Raw genomic sequence first — 22,652 nt, 5'->3', positions numbered from 1 at the left:
CATGTGGATGTCTTCTTCCATGTGCAGAGAATGTCCCTTCTCTTACACTCCAATTCAATAATCTTGTGCCAGTATTCCTCTGATAAGAATAATGGATCCTGAGGATCATTGAAATAACATAAGAAAATGTCATTCTCCCTAAGAGATTTAGTTTCGCCCTCCTTCATCCCCTTAATCCATTCCTGAGCAGCCCTTTTCAACTCTCTAAGATTTCGTCATATGGATGTCATGTGATATTATGGAGAAGGAAGAAATGACCAAGACCAAGAATTTCAAACCAAATCCCCAAATTCATCCATTTTAAGCCATTTCAGATTGAATTTGAAGGGTTGTGATCTCTTTTGTTCCCCTTTGTCCTGCGGCAGCATAATGGGAAAGTGATCAGAAATAAATGTTGGAATAATATAAGATCTTATATCTATCAGATGATTAACCATAGTCTGATTAACCAGAAACCAATCCATTCTTTCTTAGATACCCTCCTCACTAGTTCTCCCATTCCTCTAAGTGGGGCCAAGAGGATCTGGTCTCACATCCAATAGGGAAAAATCCTCCATCAAACCTCTAAAATAAGCATCCATACTATCAATTCTAGACTTTTGTCCCCAAATCTCTTCCCTCCCCATCGAAAAATTAAGACCCCCCCATGATGATCATGGAAGTTAATCAAAGGATTCCAAATTGCGAAACCTGGTCCCAAAATATTCTACGCCCCACATATGGAGCATATGAATTGACAATTTAGACCCTTTGACAGTTTCCCATCATGTGTCCAGTTATGATAATCGCTACACATGATAGAAATTCCCGCATCTCAATGATCCCACATAACCCAATAGCATCAGTTGCAACTACATGCCATTAAGGGCATAAAGACAACATTACCTCCCACACCTCATCTCTACAAACCATCGTTTATTGGAAAAGGATTAGAGAGGGTTTATGAACCCAAACAATACCTCTGAGAGAGATTAATTTTGGAGTCGCTCCCAAACCCGAGATGTTAATGGAAATAATAATCATGGAGGTACCACATGCACGGTTACATCCCCTCTAAGGACCCGAACACCATCAAAATAAAAAAATAGAGATATTCCCAACAGCAAAATCATAATCATTATCAAACCAGTTATTGGGAGATCTAACCTCATCGGCATAACCCAATTCAATCTTGTTATAGGCTTAAACATCTTTATATTTAGGGGGTTTCTTCTTCCTATGTGTGACATTTTTATATGATTGACCTCTAGAATCCAAAGGATTATGGAAAATTAATCTTTGAATAGAAAGGGGAGCCATATTCTTAGATGAGGAAAAAATAGCCTCCAATTCCTTGTGACGCATGAGCATTCAACCCAAGGAAAATCATTGTATTTTAGTAGACATAGGGAGTCATGTGTTTTAGGGAAGTTGGTTTCCTAAGTGTTAAGTTAATGTAATATTTAGGCTTTTGAGTGATTAGAATAGGAATTAATTAGATGTTGTGAGGATGTTTTTAAATGCTCTCAAATGAAGGAGAACATGAGTGGTTAATAATGACAAGAGAGTTAGAAGTCAATTATAACTCTTAAGATAATTTCATGATTCAAGGAACTAGAGAGGATTCTTAGGGATTAACTGAAGTTAGAAGTGGACTTAGAGGACATTTAGGAGTCAGTTCAGTAGATTAAGGATCTGAACCAGAATTAGTTCAATAGAACCTTTCTGGTATAAATGTAAGCCTACGGGCAGAGTGTAGGAGGAGGCCATTGATATTGAAGATCAGCCCCGAGAGACAGAGAGTCTCGATATGTAATCAGTTGTTCATATTTATAGATAAAAATGGTTTTTCCAGAACTATATAGATGTTTGAAATGAATATTGAATGATTGAATTACATGTAAGTTGTGTATTCTGTAACAAAGGTTGCAGGTAGAGTTCTATAGAAATACGCAGAGGAGAAGAATGATTCGGAGGAATCATAATGGATCATCGAACCCAATTGGAGGATCAGAGCGAAGCTCTAGAGAGACAACAATGTGAGGATTCACAAAAGTCAAGCTCATGAGTGAATTGAGCAGCAGAATAGCGGAAGGATGAGAACCTTTGAAGAAACTTGAACCACAGAGAAAACACTGAAGAAATAGCGTAAAACATAAGTAAAGAGAAGAGCGGAGAAGTGAAGAGGTGATGCACAACAACCATTGGATCTTATAGATCAATGGGCAGGATTGATTCACATGGTGGAAGAGCACAGAAGATAGTCGGCGACAAAGCGGTTTTTATACTGGAAAGTGGTATTTCGGGTGGAGCAAAAGTGGTAAGTGGTATTGAAGAGTAATCACTCAATTCCATTCATCAGTTGACACGTAGCATGAAAGCAAAGAGAGGAAACCACTTTATCAGGTGAGTTTTCCCCATGCATGTGTCTCACCCAAAATCATCATGGACCATTGGATCCGTTGAGTGCAGATCCACGGTGGAGGATTGTCGTGCAAGTTGTTCGATCAGAGATCGGGGATAACGAAGGATGGTGGAGTATAGAGGAAGGCTTTGATGCACAGACTGATGATCTATAGATGCAGGAGTAATCCTTTTGAAGTCTGGCTTAAGCATTAAGTGCGATCAGAGATCAGAGAAGGCGGAGCGCAGTGGAAAGGATTGAAGCCATGAGACGGACCCGACGGAGTTATAGATGTAGGTCTAATAATTTGAGTTTCAGAAGGTTATGTTATCGCATATCTGGGATGCAAGGAGTGTGTAGTGTGACTACGGAGAATCGCGATTGCGATAAGTGATAAAGGGAAACCTCAGAAACTGTGCAAGGGCTTTAAAAAGTGCGAAAAAGGTATGTTTGCAATGGAATTCTATCATAAAGGGTTTATAATAGAATAAAGCACCTATATGAGGTTTCTATGTGAAAGTCCAATTATAAGTGGGTTTGAATATATATGCAGGCTTAAGGGTTAATAAAAGGTTTAAACTAAGGTTTATGAGAATGAATGATTTCCGATAGAAAGGAAAGGATGAATTAAGGGTTAGACTTAGTTAGTCTATAAATTATTCCATAGAGATTAAGAAAGGGGGCCTTAACCATTGATGGTTGAAGATTTTGACTCGTTAGAGAGTTAAAATTCCTGGGACAAATGTGCTTATGCATTTTACATGCATACTGTGGGTCTAAGCGGGGGTAACCCTGCGTCACCTTGTCAGGGGAAAATGTACCAGGGGATGAGACCATATCCAAAGGCTAGAATGGCAACCCAGTGACATAGGATGACTTATTGGAAAGAGAGGAGGGCTCATCTACAGGCTGAGTTTGAGGGACAAGAGTCACATGTCTTAACTCATTCATGCAGTCCGCAGAGGGATTGGGATAATGTGACAGATCATCAGAGGATATGGGATTGATCATTACCAAAGGCCAAAATGGGATCACCACTTCAAGGGATGAATTTCCATAGGGGCTTCACTTTATTAATTATCATGTTCATTCGTAAAGGGGGTTTTTAAAATTGTGAAAAATAGAGCCAATATATTATAGATATTGGGGGTGGGGATTTTGGGTAGAGGGTTATAGGTTTTGGACGTATTAAAATGAGTATTTGGTAAAACTAGGGGATATCTACTAAAATAGTAATGGAGTAGTATTGACTATTTAGTAATAAAAAGAAAATGGTAATCCAAGTCATGAACACACTGATGGTTGTTTATCTCACCACTTGAAAGGATGTTACAATTTCAAATAACCACATGAGGGAGAATATTATATGCTACCAATACTTTTTTACATTGTTTCAAATCAAATGTGAATGGAGAGGACTTTGCTAGGGTTTTTTGAAAGGGTCAAGGTCTTTGAGGCTTTGATTGTTTATCAGAATGGTGGCATGAGGAGGCGTTGTCCAATGTAATGTGTTCAGATGAGGTGGATTCAGTTGTAGAATTGGGCATGGTGAAGATGCCAAAGGTTGTGAGGTGCATTATGGAGGCTGTGAGAACAATGACAGTTGTTCTTCGCTGAGGAAGATTATGTTATACTCCTCTTCTTTGGTGGGAGCTATACACAACAAGGGGGCACTGGAAAATTCATTTGTGCCTTTTGATGCCATCGTCGATGAATTTTTCTCCTCAATGGATTTTCATATTGGTTAGCTAGTGTTGGGGCACAATACGATGGAGACAATCAAGGATGAGGTTCCTTGTTATGAAGGATGTTGGGATGCCATGGGCCCTGTGGTCCTTTTTCTCTGCTTATCTTCTAGTGTGGGTTGTTGGCTTGCATTGGGATGGCCATGGTTGGGGATTCACGATCATTTTGGTTCCTATAAAATATGCTCTGAGTTTCTTTGGCGACTGTATTGGTGGCCTTGTGTCATTTTCTCCATGGTTATTTTCAAGGCCCTAATCCTCCTCAAGTGGAGCACTTCCTTTTGTCTTTTGAATGACTAAAATGGGTCCATATTGCCACTTGCCACTTTATATTTCATTAAATTATTTTAAAGCATGAATTTAATATTCATCTGAGGGTTTGATTATGTCAGCAACCACATGGTATCTCCTCATGCAAAATTTCTTCCAGATATGAAGAAAAGGTCCCGAACAATATGTACATTGAGAAATGTAGTGCAAGCAAGAACTTGTACATGTTTCAGAAAAGCATAAATAAGACAAGATGGAGAGGTATTTTCCACATTGAACAACTGAGAGAAAGCAATGCACAATAAGGATGAACTTACAGATTTTCAATAGGTTGAAAGGAAATTGTAAAAAGAATCAATACAATCATATGGTTTTGTATGGCCATATGGAGCAATACACCAGTTGTACAACTTCTGCCTTTCTTTTTTGTGCAGATCATATACCTCATTTTGAGATGACTATGATGACCTTGCAGTTGTTATTTTAGTAGCTTCTAGAGGCTTCCTTAAGGCATGAAAAGCTTATTTTGAGAAGAAATTACTTATGTATCTACAAAACTCTTTTATTCTTCCACTTCTTAATTTTTCAGTTATTGTGTGATTGATGTTATTATCTGAAAGTAATTTCTACATTATATTAAATTTAGAAATTTATCTATTTAACTAGGATCATATAGATAATAGTCACCTAAGGTTGAATTTTTGTAATGTACTTAACCCCAAATACCTCAAAAGGTGAAATATGCCTCCAAATATGTGAAAATGTGTCCTTACCCTCAAAAATTTCTACTTGAGGGGGAAACACACCTTCAAATACATGGAAGCTCTTCCATTAGGGTTATTTCTCACCCATTCTTACCTGCAACATTCCCCAACCACCACCTTCAAGAGGGTATCCAACCTCAAGACTCAAGTGGGCCTTTGACCAAACCCATGTGTAACTTAGTGCTACATGGCATGATCTCAAGTTGGGTGTTCATCTTGTAAAGCTCCCTTTTTTCTCATATCCTTCATCCACATGGTCTTAGGCCCTAGTTTTAACCTAAGAACAAGGATATCCATCAATGACATGAAAAAATAGAATGTAATACATGTAACCATTCCTCCAATTACATGTAAAGCATGCCCGAATGGATCCTCATAGTGAAATTCATCTCTGGAAGAACCTTCATCAAGCCAACCATACACCTTATATATGCTTGTTCTTCCCTAAGTGACTAAAGATAGACTTCAATTCCTTTGTTACATGTGCATTCATACTTGGTGTTCTTACAACATTTATGGGGGTTAGTGGCACAAGGAAGACAATTTCATGGATGTGTTAGTTGGAAGGAAGATTGGAGGATATATTGAGGGTGATATCCAGATATATGGATTTCCCAAAAAGCAGGAAACCTTTGCTCAAATTTTCGATAAATGTGAGTAGAATGACATACATTCTCCACATGTCACTGTTTGGGAATCACTGTTATATTTGTCATTTATCTATATTTTGAAGGATGTTGACAAAGAAACCAAAGTTGTAAGTCTAAAAAACTAATCAATTTCTCTTATGACATTGTGACAAATCGTCATGTTGTTGACTTGAAAAAGATACCAATTTGCAGGCCTTTATTGATGAAGTCATGGAACTTGTAGAATTAGACAATTTAAGAGATGCACTAGTAGGCCTGCCTAGTGTGACTCGATTGTCAATAGAACAAAAGAAAAGGCTAACAATAGTTGTTGAGCATGTTGCAAATCCTTCTATAATTTTCATGGATGAGTGCACTTCTATTTTGGATGCCATAGTAGCTACAATTGTTATGTAAATTGTTTGTAATTAAATAGATACTGTAAGGATGATTATATGTACCATTCATCAACCCAACATTGACATATTTGAAGGTTTTTATGAGATAAAGCAATGTCTAGAGTATATGATAACTTATATTGTTTATTTTAGAGTGGTGATTTTTGACTTACTATAATGGGTTCAATTATTGTTGATGAAAAGATGAGGGAAAGGAATTCACTTCAAGCTACTGGGCCATTATTATCACAAGATCGTTGAATATTTTGAGGTAACCACTTTGCAGAGTCCTGTAGCTAGAAAAGGAATGGTTTTAACAAAGTATTATCAATTTAATGTCTAAATGTGAGTTAATTTTCTTACTTTCACCATGCAAACTACATGTTATTCACGAAGTATCAAAGATCAAAGAAAAATACAACCCAGTTACATGGATGTTGGAAGTTAGTTATATTGTTGTTGAACATCGTCTAGGGATAGACTTTGTAGAGAAATCCAAAAACTATTCCCTCCACAAGTAGGAATTAAAGTTGTTAATGTTTTGGCACTAGAATCCTTATGCTAGCATTATAACAATTCTACTAGATACTAAGATATCCACTTCAAAGTCACATTTTAAGATTTAATTATTTTTCTTGGACATGAAGGCGGAATAGAAATTTTGTTAAAGAGCTCAACTCAAGATCTATACTTCACTACCCAATACTCATAATCATTCTTTGGACAATTCACATCCTGTCTGTGGAAGTAGTGGTGGACTTACTGATAAAGTCTTTATTATAATGTTGTTAGATACTTCTTCACACCTACCTGTGCTTTTCTCTTTGAAATTATCTTTTGGAAAGTCAACACAAAGTAGTATGTAGTTGAAAATATCTTGTATGACAAATTACTGCCGAAAATATTTTGTTTGGATAGATAGAGCATCAAAATGTGTGATGTTCTCATTTTGTATGATATAGACTCTTATTAGATACTAATGACTAGATTACAACATATCAGGGACATAAGAAATGATCTCTCTATCAATGTTGGGGCTTTGTATGGAGCATTTATATTCTTAGGAGTCAACAACTTTAAAATGTGAAACCTTTGGTTTTAGTAGAAAGAACTGTGTTCTACAGAGAAAGGGGTGCAAGAATGTATGCTACATTGTACTATGCTTTGGCTCAGGTTAGTCCTATATCATTATTTCATTTTATTCTAGACATTTGAATTATCCATGTGCCAAATATTAGCCAAGCATAGTATGGGCCTATAACATTACCCACCCAAAAGTAAACTTTGGGTTTCAAATCCTTGAGTTAATATGCACACACTTTATTATTAGCTCATATTAGTATTACTTGAGGCTAAGGGAATGCTTGGAATTTGTGCATGTGTATTTCCTAGATTGGAAAGGTCTTGAAAGGTGCATGTCTACGAGAAAGGGTAGTGTAAGACATTTTTTAATTCTTAAACATTAAACTTGTCTTAAAAAATATCTCAAACCAAGTGAAATATAATTGTCATAAGAAAAAATGTAGTAAACTAAGTGAAATACAATTGTCTTAAAACAAACTTGGCGGAAGACGTTTTATTAAGGGAGTTTCTTTGGCGCCCAAAAAATATTAAACACATGTTATATCAGTAGAGATTTCTTTCTTCGTGTTTTCCCCAATCATTCCCTTGTAATGGGGAGCATTAAGTGATTGATGGTAAAATCAATTCTATGACCATTTTAGCATGTTTTATCACCTTAGCAAGCATCCGTCCAAATCCAAACACAAGGAAATAGAAGTCTGCCTTTTTTCCCCTAAATAGAGTAAAAGAGTCCTTCACCATTTCTTGTCCATTGGAGATCTAGCTAGTAGTAAGCAATCCTCAGGTTGGAAGTTACCATAGGAAGAGACATTAGTACCAAAGGTGACCATACATGTTTTATATATCTTAATTAGTTTTGATTTGGTTTAGGCTTACCATATGTTTGGGAAGTCCTATATCATAGATTAAATCTATGTTGAACCAAAGTGACTAAAAGACATAAAGGATTTTAATTAAAGGATGTTGTTCACGCTTCTAATCAACTTTCATCAATTTTTTAATTGCAATGATTAATATTAGTTTAAGGTTTACTCTAACTTTTAGTATAAAATTGATAAATTATTATTTTCTTCACATTTTTATCACAACCTAAATTTGAATAAAGTACTGGTGGGTAGAATATAATCTCGAATTCAGATGTCGTCCTAAATTTCCCAATTTAAAGGGTTTTGGATACAGTTTATTCCAGCTAACTGGAATGGATTCCTTCACCACCAGAAGAACCATCACCCAATTGAGGAGCACCGTAAAAAAATTCCAATCTCGGAGGCCATTTTACATAGATCCAACAACCCATGTCAACCCAGCCATTTCCAGCCCGAAAATCCCTAACTTCGGAAAATTCGACCTTTGACCAAGAAGATATTCGACACTGGAACCCCATTTCATATCAAAGAGAAGATTACTACATTCCCTACATGTACGCGATGAAGAAGAAGAATCATGTGCACCAAGCTCTTAGAATCTTATGCAAATACGGGCAGAGAAGTCATTAGCGGTATCCTAAAAATCATTACGGAGATAGAAAAAGGCACATATGAAAATTTCCATTGATGTGGAGGAGCGACCTTCACTTGGCCATAATCCTTACCTTTGTAATGTCCATATCACACCTCTACTCGCACCATTGGATACCCATTTTCGTGGTGGTTGCTTCAGGCATAGGCGCATTTGTTGGACAGTCTCAGTTCTGAAGAGAAGAGGCCATATTTTCTTTTTTTTGCTCGACCCTCTCTTTTTTTATCCCAAAACTAGAAGTTATTTGAGGGTCGATTTCACACACATTAACGCAGCCTCTTGGGGAATCTATTTCGTGGTTGAAGGCAGCGGACGCCATGGAAAGATCATCAAAGAAGGGGAAAGCCGTCTAGCCACCTCTGGAAGAAAAGGAGGTAGGATTTGTGGCTCTTAAACTACCCTTTATCCTTGCATTTTTAATGTTTTGTTGCATGAGTTTGAAGTATTTTTTGGGTGCCTTGTTTCCCTCAGTCAGACTATTTATTTTCAGCTCTTCTTCCACAAATTTTACCTCTTCTCATTTTATTAAAGTATATTTGCAAACCCATGAGCCAAGCCATGTAAAGGCCTACACCTAGCCATATTGCATGGGAATTATATGATGGGTATATCGTCTATTTACTTGGATGCAAATTTGGAAATTGATTGTTCCCTATCCTTTTCTATTTGTCTTTGTTTTGACTTGGGAAACCCTCCTTCCACTTACCATGGCTTATCCTTTGGCCCATGCACATACCCATGACCTTGAGATTGTTGGAAGCCTTGAACCATTTTATTTCACCCATGTTTTGGATGGAAATGGGGAAATAACCTTTACATGGTTGTAGTTTCCATACCCATGGTATTGAACGCTCTGGAAGCCATGTGAACCATTTTATGCTTGCATTTTGAGGGTGATGGAGCAATTATTGCATTGGTTGTAGCTTCTCTGTTTGTATATGTATACATCTAGTTGTTTGGGAATACTTCTGAAGAACTATTGTGGTGGAACTTGGCCTCGGTGTTGAGTTGGGGGCCATGACGAGATTTATACCAGCCTTTGCTGTTTGTTGAAGTATGGTGGAAATGGGTTATTGATTAAGTTTATATTCTTGGCATGCAATTCCTTCAGATCTCTATCATTTCCAATGTCAATTTGAATGGCCACATGTAGGATGAAATCTGTTGAGTAGAGGAGTTCTTGAGCATATGGTTAAGCCATTGGAAATGGCCATTAGGCTACTCGTTTTCCTTATTTGGATGGGTGGGATTGCAACCCCAATCCATTCTTTTCTTGGGCTGCATGCTATATTTGAATATATTATGAGGTGGAGTTGTATCTCCTATAGCATGCATTGGAAGTAAATTATCTATTTTTATATTTGGTGCCATACAAGTCTTATGTAATTCATTGGATATGATTGCATGGATATTTGAAGGTTTATTATGGCAACCATATTTTATTTTTATGATGCGAGAAAAGAATATGTTTGACAGCCAACAACCTAGTTATGGCTTGTTGTAATTTGATGTAGTGGCTTGTTGTAATTTGATGTAGAATAAGGAATGATGCCTTGAATAAAATCCGGTAGCTTGTCATGCTCAAACAAAATATATATGCAGGCTCATATTCAGATTTTGTATATAGATTTATAGGGGCAACAAGAAGTTTTGATGTCATATTTTTAGATGCTCAGAAACATTGTGTTGCTATGAGTCTCCATTAACCTGTAGATGTCCTACACTCTTCTATTCTTACATGTTGATTGTAGCATTATTACAAGCATTTTTTAGTGATGTCAGAGCTTGAAAGTGGGATGTTGTGGTTCTAGTTTCAATTACAAAGTGGTTATTTGTGTAGATTTGGTTTGATTGGTTAGCCAACAATCTTTCTCACGTGAATGCCCATACTTGTAAACTTCAGCCTTGTGTCCTTATACTTATCTTATGCACCCAACTACATTGTAATCTATGTAGGCATGCATTCTTGTTGTAAGCAGGCATGGTATGTCGATGATTATATGAGTTTTTTACTATGCAAAGTTTGAGGTATTAAATGAATGTATAAGCAAAAACATCTTCATCTCCAGTCACTTATAAGATTAAGCATCCAACTAGTTGTGGTGTTAGTAAATTTGCAATTACTTACCGTCCTTTCAAGCACGGTGTCCCAGAGTGGGCACAGATCTTGAAGCCTAATGGATATTTTTATTTTTCTCACACGCCAGCTCTAATAAATTGCAGATTTTATCATAAAAATGATGAGGTTCTTATTGTTATAGACAGAGGCATATGTATTTCTCTGATGCTATTTTAAGTACTGCCAGACCTGCAGGGAATTTATTTATTTTTGAGCACGTATAAATAAGGTCAGTGATAGTGATGTGGACAGTATGAGATATCTTATTCTGGTTCCATTTGTTGTAAAAACTATGTAATTCTAGATATACTTTGGAGATTAGGGTTATGGATATAGCGGAATGGAGAATTATAAAGAAAACCTAAGGGAAGGAGAAAGACACATTACAATTACAAGTAATTTGCAAATTTGAGAGACATTTCATCAAGTGAGCAGTGAGAGACTCAAAGACTAAAGAGAGAAAATTTTTCAACTGGAAAAGTCCAGAGAAGGAAACTTAGTGGAGGCTAAGACAATATGAGTTGTTGAGCACCAGATTCACAGATACCCAATATCTAACTCTAGGAGAGTCGCATGGGCTGACTTGTTCAGGGAGGTAGCTCGTGTAGATAGTACTTCTCACAGTTTGCATTTGTGGATATTACTACACACAGGCCATATGTATGATGGCTAGGAGGGAGGAAGGTAGTGTCGGTGCAGTTCGTTTTTTCTAGGGAGCCAAATTTTCAGGTTCCATTTGTTGTAAGAATTCTATATTTGTATATGCGCCATATTCTTATTTATTCTGAGAAATAAAAGTGAAGGATAAATCAGAGGGTTTATAGTTTTTTGCATGTGATTGATTTGATATTTGTGCTTTTGTTGTCAAATTTATTGTTAAAATACAGAGTATTTTTATTCAACAATTTTAGAAAAGATTTACTTGGTAAATGAAATTTCTGGGTTATAAAAATTTACTTGGGACATAAATTGGATCTGGCATTCAGAAATTAACATCAAATTCATGTTATAGGAGGTCTTGTCTGTGAGAATTATGCTTAAGGGGTAGCACCTTGCAAAGGAACAAGACAACTTTGGTTTTCTTACTGTAGAGAAGTCCCATAGAGGGCATGCATGATGTGAATCACTAAAAAAACATTGGCATCAACCATGGTTTTTGTAATTTATAGCACATAAAAAAACAAAATGATCCTGAGATTCAGGTTGCCAAATAAAAAATATGCACAAATATTGTGCCCCCTTTGAAGATGATGATCGGTCTCAGTATACAATTGGTGATAACAAGCCTGAAGTTTTTTTTTAATCAGGAGAATTGGTAGACCTGTTGTCAAGTCAGTGGGACTGCCAATATCCCACAAGCCTTGCTAGACAGATAAACCAAGTTTCAAACCTGGGCGGGGCCCCTATATTGGTTGGAAAACACTTTCTGGTGTAGGACACCCACCTTCGGGACTCTTATGCTATAGTGTAGTTGTATATGAATTACCCTAGGGTGTAGATAAGGCCAACCTGAAGTTTTGGAATAGGGGATGTTATGGTGCAATTCATTTGAATTTCAAATAATCTTTGGAGATCTTCTCCTGAATACCTCTATTAGCATCTGTCCTAATGAGATCGAGGGAATTAATAAAGAACCAAAGAGGTGGGGAGAGATGGTTCTCAATGTCCAGGTTACGATGTTGGAGGAGAAGTGTAACCTTAACCATAACTAATGGCATTGATGATTGAAGTTCTAGGTATCGATGTTTATTTTGATTCAAGTAAGAGTTGGCGATGCATTGTATCCTGTGCAGTATGGTCATTGTGGAAAATAATTGATGTGAAGAGGTGGGAACTGAACTTGGCTAAGATGATGGTGTAGAATTGTTTCCTCTACGAGAATATGCTTCGATAAGAAAGTATTTCTTAAATCTATTTGCCACACATGGGCTCCACACCTGAATCATAAATATGTGTCCCCAACATGTGGAAGAGGGGCCTTTCATTTGTGCAGGTGGCAATATCTAATTAGAATAAAATTTTCGACTTCAAAAATAGGTGAAAGGAATTTCACTAGTATAATTTATATGCTTTTTATAGAGGGGCTTTTAATACACGATATTTTCAATAATGCATGCTGGAGAGCTAGAATAAAAACTTTATGTCACTCCAACCATATTTTGGGTTTTAGATGGCATCTCTTATATTTGCGACTCTTCATTGTTGGATTTATATTCTTTCATTATTACTGTTTCTCTTTGCCTTCATCCACCACATATCGTGTTAGTTAAAAATAATTTCACATTTCGATAATTCGAAAGATAAATTTGTGGAATTCAAAATTCCTACTTATAGTTCTCAGCATCATAGATTTAGATATTAATGAATCTTATTAATTCAATATTAGTATAAAGTTCGTTCATTATATATTATTTAATGTCATTGGTCTTGTTGTTTCTGTTTATAAAACGAGCAATATACGTGTAATTGATCTTGCTTAGTCTTCAAGCTTTGTCCATCCCTGTCATCTTTGTGTTTTTTCTATGTTGAATTCTCATTATACAAGAATTGTTGACTTTGTTGATAGATTGTTTTCATTTTTTTCTCTTTAGAATAGCTATTAGTTCAGCATCTAGCATTCAATTGATCTCTTTCTCGTGCGTAACATTGGCAGATTTTCTTGCAAATTATTTTGTGACATGCAAGCATTAAATGTATTTAATGGATCTTCCTTATCATTTAAGTTTATCTCTTTCTTGTGCATAACACTGGCAGTTTTTCTAGGAAATTATTTTGTGACATGCAAGCATTAAATGTATTTAATGGATATTCCTTCTCATTGATGCAAGCAGAGTAACTCTTGAAAGTGTAATATATAACTATGGGACAATTCTATTGGACCTTCTTAGTGGGAAACACATCCCACCTAGTCATGTATATGCTCTCTCTCTCTTTATCTCTGTGATAAACACAAACACACTCATTTTTTAATCTACTTTCATGTTTTATTGTGGGTCAATGCTACAATTTTTCAAATCTCTTTCACACAAACATCCTCTCAACTGGAAGTTTTTCTAGGAAATTATTTTGTGACATGCAAGCATTAAATGTATTTAATGGATATTCCTTCTCATTGATGCAGGTAGAGTAACTCCTAAAAGTGTAATATATAGCTATGGGACAGTTCTATTGGACCTTCTTAGTGGGAAACACATCCCACCTAGTCATGTATATGCTCTCTCTCTCTCTTTATCTCTATGAAAACCACAAACACACTCGTTATTTATTTACTTTCATGTTTTATTATGGGTCAACGCTACAATTTTTCAAATTTGTTTCACACAAACATCCTCTCAACTTTTCCCTTCCTATAGGAAAACGTAAAGTAGAAGATACAATCAAGTAGCATAAACAGGTCTGACTCTCTTTTTCACATTTCCATTGAAGGAAAAGGTACCATCTTCATTAAACAACAGAATCCTTGAGTCATTTCTCTTTTAAATTTGATCGTTTTACCTTGTTACTTGTTTAACTTGATCAATTGTTGTTTTATGTGCGCTGTATTCTCGTCATATAGGATATTTTAGGTTTGCAAATATTCAATGAATTTGGATTTCATCCTACTTCGACCACTCACCTCTGTCCTTTTATGAAGCTAAGATGAAAAATGGAAATTAGGGCAAATAAATATGTAATATTTTGTAATATGTTATTAACTTTTAAAGTTAATATGGTGGCTAGAATTGTATATGAAATTTGAATCCATAAAGTCGTGTTCTTTTTATTTTCCATCTTGCAACCCTATTGTTCCCAATCAACTAGTACTTTCTAGCATATGCTATACATTTACTGTCCCTGCCATCACCATTACAAGAAAATAAAAAATTACAATTATAAATCGTTTCTCTGATAATTTTCTAAGCTCTCCTTACTGCTACTAGTCTCGTAGCATATTCATTTATAATCATAATGGATATAAAACATTTTATATAGACTATAATTCTTATAGCATTTCAGCTTGCAATATGTCGTCAAACTAGTCATCTACAAAGTGCATGCCCACAAAACAAAAAAGACAGGAAAAGAAGACAGCCACCAAAGCATAAAGGATGGCAATTTTCAGCCACATGGGCAGAAGACATAGAAGAGGAAAAAAACACAAAAACCACCAACATATTTCAAGAAGAAAAATATCCAGGAAATAATCCAGAAATCAGTGAAAAAAGCATTCCACACAACCCACAAAACGACGAAAATCAGATTGAATCTGCAATAGTTCTAAAGTCAACCAATCCATAGCAGCAATGTGAGAAACACACCCGAGTGCAAGAAATTGGAGGGAGCAAGAGAGCACACTCTACAGAAAGCTCAGATTCTAAAAAAGAAATCCCGGTTGCCACAAATGAAGCACAAATGTCTATTGTCACAGCCACACCCAACAATGAAGGTTGGTGGAAAGTGGAAAAAAAAGAAAGGTAGGAAAGCATAGATAGATAGTAAATTATTTTAGATCCTGATTCCATCGGGACAAGTTTTGATAAAGCATATGTTGTTTTCAGCATCTACAACATGTAATTTTACTCAATATGAATAAAATTACGATTTTTCCATGGGAAAAAAGCATTTCAGCTTGCAATATGTGATTGCTTTGCTTTATTATGTTTCATTATTCAAGAGTTTTTCAAGATCTATTTGATCTGAATATTTTTTTTCCACTGGATTTAAAAGAAGCAGTGCATTCTGGGAACTGTTTCTAGCCAGTACTGAAAGTATTTTGGTTTCTGAAATACATGCAGATGCGAGAAATCATTTCCAAAAGGCTGGAAATACCTCACTGGTTTCTGGAAATTTCTTGGCAGCTTTCGATGTTTTTGCATTAATTTTTTAGAAGTTGTAGTTGAAAAATTAGAAATAAAGAAATAAAGGGTTTTTTAATCCTTCCCTAGCTCACTAAATGAAAAGTAATATCTCTATAACATGAAAGATCAAGTAAAACAAATAAGATATTTTATGGGAGGTGAAGGGAAATAACTTCAATGAAAAGATCTTCTCTTCACCTTTTTCAAAATTGTTTCCTAGCATTACCTTTATTTCCTGCAGTTTCCTAAAAAATCTATCCTTAATGTTCTTGGTTATGGAAACTCATTTCCTTCCCTTTGTTGGTTTCCATCACCAATAATTGGGTACAAATAGAAAAACATGTGTTTTTTACCTTTATTTTCATATATGTCTAGTACAGGTTGAAGTTTCTCTTGTGATACTTATCGATGTCATTCTCCATGGTTATTTGAAATTCTGTCAAAAATTATGATGTGGGAACTGTTGTTGCAGGCATAGGATTTGATACAAGTGAAGAATGTGTTGGTGTTGATGGACTTGTCCTTAGATGGACAATATGCAAATGAAGATGCAACTGAACTAGCTGGATTGGCATCAAGGTTCTTGATGTCTGAACCTCGACTAAATCCCAGTACTGAATTGATTCTGGAAACTCCTCACAAGACTAAGTAGTATAACATGATCTTGGTGATGCCAAATACCTAGTAGCAAGAGTAGGTATTATTCTCTTCCACCTTGAGTTAGGTTTTAGATGTTGATGATGTTTTGCTTCACCATTAGTGCAAAAGGAGCCACCAAAAATAAAGGATGATCATGCCTATATTATTTGCAAAGTTATAGGCATATTTGTGTTGCAAGAGTTTTTATTGTTTTATTATTTTGGGTCCAACTTTAAAATAAATCCAGCTATTGTGTTTCCAACCTTCCATTCAAAAGTATTATTTTCAATTTACTCATATTTGTCACTGCTTTGTAAACTGCTTTTATTAAATTTATTTTGAGAGTGATTTTGATATAATTTTAGTTGTTGTGATTTTAATTTGGATGTATTTTTATTTTAACTATTTAATAACTCTCACATAATTCTTTAAAGGATGCTAGCTTAATGGAAGAGCACATGCTTTATAAGCAGGAGGTTTGTGGTTCGATTCCACTGTGTCCTAACATGAATTAATCAATTATATTGTAGTTTATTTTTAATTAAATACTTTTAATATTGGTTTATTTCAATGGTGATATATTTTTCTAGATTCATTATTTTATGTTGTCTCTAAAGAGACAAAAGTGATGTTGTATTATCTTTGAATGTAATTTTTTATTGTCTCTAGAGAGACAATAGATAGGATCAAAGGCGTTGTCTCTTTAAAAAGAATATGTCTTTAATCTTAACTATTGTTTTTAAAGAAACAAAAATGAAATTGTGTTATATATTGTCTTTATAGAAACAATATTTTAAAACAATTTGATTTGAGAGGCCATTAAAAACAATATTTAAAACAATACACAAGTTTTCTTTTGTCTTAAGTTAAGACAATTAAACCAAAAAATTATTTTAAATATTATCTTAAAACCCTCCTTTGTATTGTAGTATATGCTAGTCACTTTCAAATAGCAACCAACTTATTTCATTTAATTTTTAAAAAAACATTGATTTCAAATAAAGTCTTGCGATTAATTTTATGGAAAAACATATTGCTTTCACTAACATATAGAATAAATATAAAAACATAAAATAGTGACTAGTTTTGTGTCGGTTTTAGACACCAGCATCTTTCCTTATTATTTTAAATAGGGGAAGAGTTGTTTTTCAGGTGGACCAGCCCTCTGTAATTGCCATTACAAATGACCTCAAAGGGAGAAGACTCCATTCACTCACTATTTAAAAAAAAAAAGGTTGATGTTTCCACCAAATTTGTGTACGCATTGTCATAATATTGTCACCAAATTTGTGTATCGAAGAAAAACAGGACTGTTGACTTGACTCGCTTCACCCATTAATAATGTGGACGGTTCACTTGACTCGCTTCACCAATTAATAATATGGACTTCTGACTTTACTCCCTTCACCAATCTCCGCGTTAGAAAAATGCAAGAAATCCGTGCCCTTGGAAATCAGATGATGCGCTGCAGCAAAATGCGTGTTGACCCTACATTCAAATAGGTAGTCTTTGACGATAGATGGTGGGAATGGCCTTTACTTCCCAATCCAAATGAAACGTCACCATAAATATTACTCAGTGGACATGCTTTCCTTCTCTATCGTTGAATGCACTTCCTTGATTTGCTTCATTAATTATAAATTAATAATGGAATTGATTAGCTTCATTAATTAATAAATTAATAATGGGCCATTTTTTTTATTTTCTTGCTGTTTGAATTTGGTGAAAAAATTGAGGTGAAATTTAGATTTGTGTTATTTAAACTAGTTTTTTGATTGTATATATGGATTCAGCGTCCTAGAAACCGATTGTACAAGATTACTCATCAAACTTTTGATTTCAATAAATTCCTGTTAAATTTTAAAAAAATTTGATAAAAACCCACAGTAAAAAATTCCAAAAAAATCACATTAAAAACAACTCCATTAATAATATCCACTATTGACTCTCTCCACCAATTGATAATATAGTTTGCTGATGCTTCACCAATCTCCGCATTAGGAGAAATGCCATGGAAGGAGAACTCCTTTACAAATGCACGGAGAAAGGAGGACTCCCTTACGAGTCCACAACGAAGAATGAACCGATACGGGAGTCAAGACAGCAGTCTTGATTTCATAAAATTTGCATACATTCACAAGTACGGGAAATATCTGAAAAATCCTATGGAAATAGATACATAGATATTAATAATAGTAGTTCATGGAAGTGCAGGAATTATGAGCAAATTAAAAAATGTTTAAATTTGAGTATAAAAGTTTCAATTTTTTTTTTTTAAATAATGTTTGAGTCATGTTTTTACGGTGAAAATAGATTCAGTTCTATTAAAAATTTTTAAAACACACAATTTAATAATAATTTTATTAATCTTCATTTTTTAGTATTTCCATAAATTTCTATACATTCAAAAAGTAAAATACATAAAATGTATCTAGTATCACTGTAGTGAAAATCACTGAAACTTGAAGGACTTACCTTCAATAAGTGTATAACAGCAAAGCATGTCATTTATGAGTCAGGACCATCTATCATTTATCTTTTCTTTTTTATTGGTTGAGTTTCTGTTAAAGACAATGTATCATTTATCTTCTTCTTTTTCTCAATTGGTTGTATCATTTTTAAAATTTTTTGTAATAATTTCCTGCAAATGTACTAAATAGCCCGCGTTTCTCATTAGGTGCACATTGGTAAAGCGAGTCAAGTCAGCGGTTTTGTTTTTGTATGGTGACCAGACTTTAAAATACTGAAATAACTGATTGGCTATTATTGCCGTTATTAATATGTAGGTATCTATTTTCATAGACTTTACTGAAAACACTAAAACGTTAAGGATGTATCTATTTTCATAGACTTTACTGAAAACACTAAAACGTTAAGGATGTATCTATTTTCATAGACTTTACTGAAAACACTAAAACGTGAAGGATGGGCATCAATGGTATAAAGAGCTATATTTAATAGGAGTTGTTTATAGAAGCGTAAGAATTGTTTGGATGGATAAAAGTGGTCGGAATTTGGGTAAAAAGATTCAAAAAATCTTGTAGAGGTAGTGTTTAAATCATGTTTTCGATTGTAGAAATAGATTGAGCACCATCAAAAACTTACCTAAAATTATGAAATTTAATAGCTTTTATATAGATTTCCAAAAATCCATGCCAGATTTTTTCAAAATATAACTAGAATTTCCATAACTTTCAAAGCAAAAAAGCAATGTCTTTAGACTACGGCCATTCAATAAGTGTTTGTGATTAGAGCATCTTGCGGCTGTAAACGTCATTGTTGGTTTTGATATTTGGCAAAATCATATCCTTGTTTATAATCAAAAGACTCTCCAAACTCGATTTGCAATTGCTGCAGCATATGCAGTTCCTGCTTATCTTGGGTTAGGAAAACAATATCCTCATCATCTAATCCCATCAGGTTAATCTGTGTATCCTGGGATGTTTTTGCATAATTTTCTTGAAAATGAGGTCTAATATTCTGATCAGGTCCATTTTTTCCAGTGTTTTGGTTTTGGATTTTAAAATTTGGGTTTCTAACTGGAGGTGCATGTTGGTTATCCCATTGAGGTTTCCTCTCCACATTGTCTGTTCTATCTATTAGTTTTTCCATACTTTTGGCTAAACAATCTATTTTGAGATCAGATGGTGAAGCTTCGTCTTTTGTAGTTCCTCTCCTTTCATTCCTAACTCTGGCTCTTTTAGCTAACAAATTGGCTTCTACACTAACTGCTACACTTTGCATTTCCTCTAAGGTTGGGGGGTTTCTTTCCCTGAGTTGGTATGCCATGTCCATGTCAAAACCATCAGGAAAATTTATTAATGCTAAATCAGGTGGGGGTCTAAGGTTAACTGGGATTGCTATATATATTATTGAATCTAGTGCAGTAATCTTGTACAGTTTCATTGGGCCCCCTTCTAATATTTTCATACTTTGAAAAGATTTGTAAGGGGTTCTTTTTCTTTTCCCATCTATTCAAAAATTGTTGGTAAAACATATCTAAATTATCAATACTTTTAGCAGGTAACGCTCTAAACCATTTCCTAACATCACCAGCTAAAGTCTAAGCAAATAGTCTCATTTGAACATTCCCAATATCAATTTCATGTAGTTCAAAGTAATCTGTTATCTTATTGACATGGTGTTCTCCAGTGTAGGATCCTATGCCATCAAATTGAACAATTTTACTCTGGTAGTCTGCTGACATAGCACCAAGTGGGGCATGTAAAACAAGAGAAGCATATCTATTAGCCATAGCTATAAGTTGGGAGTGATTGAGATGTGGGGTTGAGGTACTTGGAGATGATGCAGTAGTGGATGATGAACCAAGACTGGTAGGTGATGAATGAACAACACTAGGTTGGTGAGGGAGTGAAGGTATAAATGGTGGTGGAGAATGGACTTCAGAAGTTGAAGGGAACAACGGTGAACTAAGAGTAGTAGACAATTGTTCAGAAAGCTCAGGGATCTTGGAAGTACTAAGGGATGATTGTGGAGAATTCAGAATGTATTCATCAATTGATTTGTTGGCCTTTTGGACTTCAAGGTCTGCAATGAAATCAGGGTCTAGAACAATATCATATATTTCACTTTCAGACTTTGATTTAAATAATGACAAATCAAATTGCTCATCAAAGGGAAGATCTTCTAAAAACAACTACTCATCAAGACATGAATTAGCTTTAATTAAAGGTGTGTGACTCGCTGAACTTTCTTCTTTTTGGGATCTTCTTGAAATCAGGTTGGGATTATCAACTACTGGGGCAGGGTTTGGATCTGGGTTAGCCCGAGTATAATGAATTCTCCTTGGAGCCAGAATTTCAAAATTTTTCTAATTGTTTTCTTTTTGTGAGATTTTTAAAATAACTTCTAATAAATTACTTTAAGAGGCTCATAATACAGATTTAAAAATTTCTTAAAGCTTTATTAGGACTGAGGGTTTGAGATCCTCAGTATGGTCGCTACTATGTTGTCACTCAGAGTTTTTCCCTATAAGTTATCAGAAGAAGGAAAAGACTGAGGTAACCACAAACCAAACTTTTAAGTATAGGCTCTAGCCAACCTATGACTAAGAGAGGGCTCTCTCTATATGATTTAGCTAGGGAAAATTTTAAGGATGGAAATTTAACTTAAAGTTTAGAAACCTTGGCGAATATCGTAGTCCATCATATGCAATCTATCAAATGTTCGAAAATATTTTTGTAAAAAAATTCAAATTTCTAATAATTTTGTACAGTCTCTATATAAAATTTTGGCGATCATTAAGGTGAAATAATTTTATACTATAAAATTTGGGCGAATCATATTTAGAAAAAATGGAAATTAGAGAATCTTTTTTCTAGAAAAAGCATGGAAAATTAGCCCACCTACGAATATTAGCCCCTAAAATTTTCCCTGGATTTAGCTTTGTTTGCTGGGATTTTAGGCTAGTTCTTAAAGTTCAAGGGGTTTTGATTTGTATTGAAGGTTGAATGGTGGAATCCTTAAAACAGATGGATAGAATGATGTCTCTGGACTATTGGGCTATGGAGTTAAAGAAGGGCAGTAGAACTGGAAGTTAACTCATTAAAGGGAGTGTTCAAAGGGCAAGTTAGCAGAGTGAAGTGTAGGTCTTGGAGCTGAATGGGTGAGGTAATCTTAACCAGGGCGAGATAGCACTTAAGAATTCTTAGACCGGGATTAAAATGAAGAACAAAGAATAATCATGAGAAAATGGCAATTAAGAATCCTTTGCTATAGATCAGAGGGAGACTACTTAAACTAAGGAGCAATCAAGAATTCCTTAACTTAGATAATTAGTAGAAAACATTAAAATGCATAATAGTGAAAACAGAGTGCAATGAAGCAAATTTTGAGATATCAATCCATATTATAGCATTCAAATTTCAGATACATTAAATATTGTGGGAAAACTTTTAAAGAAAGATAACAACACAAGATACAAATACTTGTATGTACTTCGCTTCACACATGAATCCTGTGAAATGTCATGGCTTTATTCATTAATCCAACTTGTTGGCCCAAACAGTAATACAATAGCTTACAGTTTTCGATCAAGAAAGTCTATAGAAATGTCTAAGAATCCACCATACATACTTCGAATTGTGAAGTATTTATACAAAAAATTATTACAAAATATCTCAAACTAACTTGAGATTTAATCTAGGAAATACAAATATCTTCTTGCAAGAAGATAGAAACAGCTATTGAACTATTTCATGATGTCCCTTTTTATGTGGTACTGCTGGCTTTTATGGTTGAATTTT

The 22,652-nt window shown here is 34.9% G+C and overlaps 1 protein-coding gene across 1 annotated transcript; it reads left to right on the top strand.

The window, feature by feature from the left end:
• Window positions 1–8,403: 8,403 nt before the first annotated feature.
• Window positions 8,404–16,643, top strand: LOC149256857 (uncharacterized). Its single transcript, XM_089457519.1, has 3 exons — window positions 8,404–9,164; window positions 14,031–14,116; window positions 16,220–16,643. Exons 1-3 carry the CDS (start codon window positions 8,810–8,812, stop codon window positions 16,223–16,225), a joined length of 447 nt encoding a protein of 148 aa, XP_089313645.1. The 5' UTR covers window positions 8,404–8,809; the 3' UTR covers window positions 16,226–16,643.
• The last annotated feature ends 6,009 nt before the right edge of the window (window positions 16,644–22,652 follow it).

This window comes from Pinus tabuliformis, chromosome 7 (genome assembly GCF_031772625.1).
Source record: "Pinus tabuliformis cultivar Carrire ecotype Pingquan chromosome 7, CPIR1, whole genome shotgun sequence".
In the NCBI taxonomy this organism is placed as follows: Eukaryota; Viridiplantae; Streptophyta; class Pinopsida; order Pinales; family Pinaceae; genus Pinus; species Pinus tabuliformis.
Note: the sequence above shows the minus strand (reverse complement) of the source record. Positions and strands in the feature narration are given on the sequence as shown.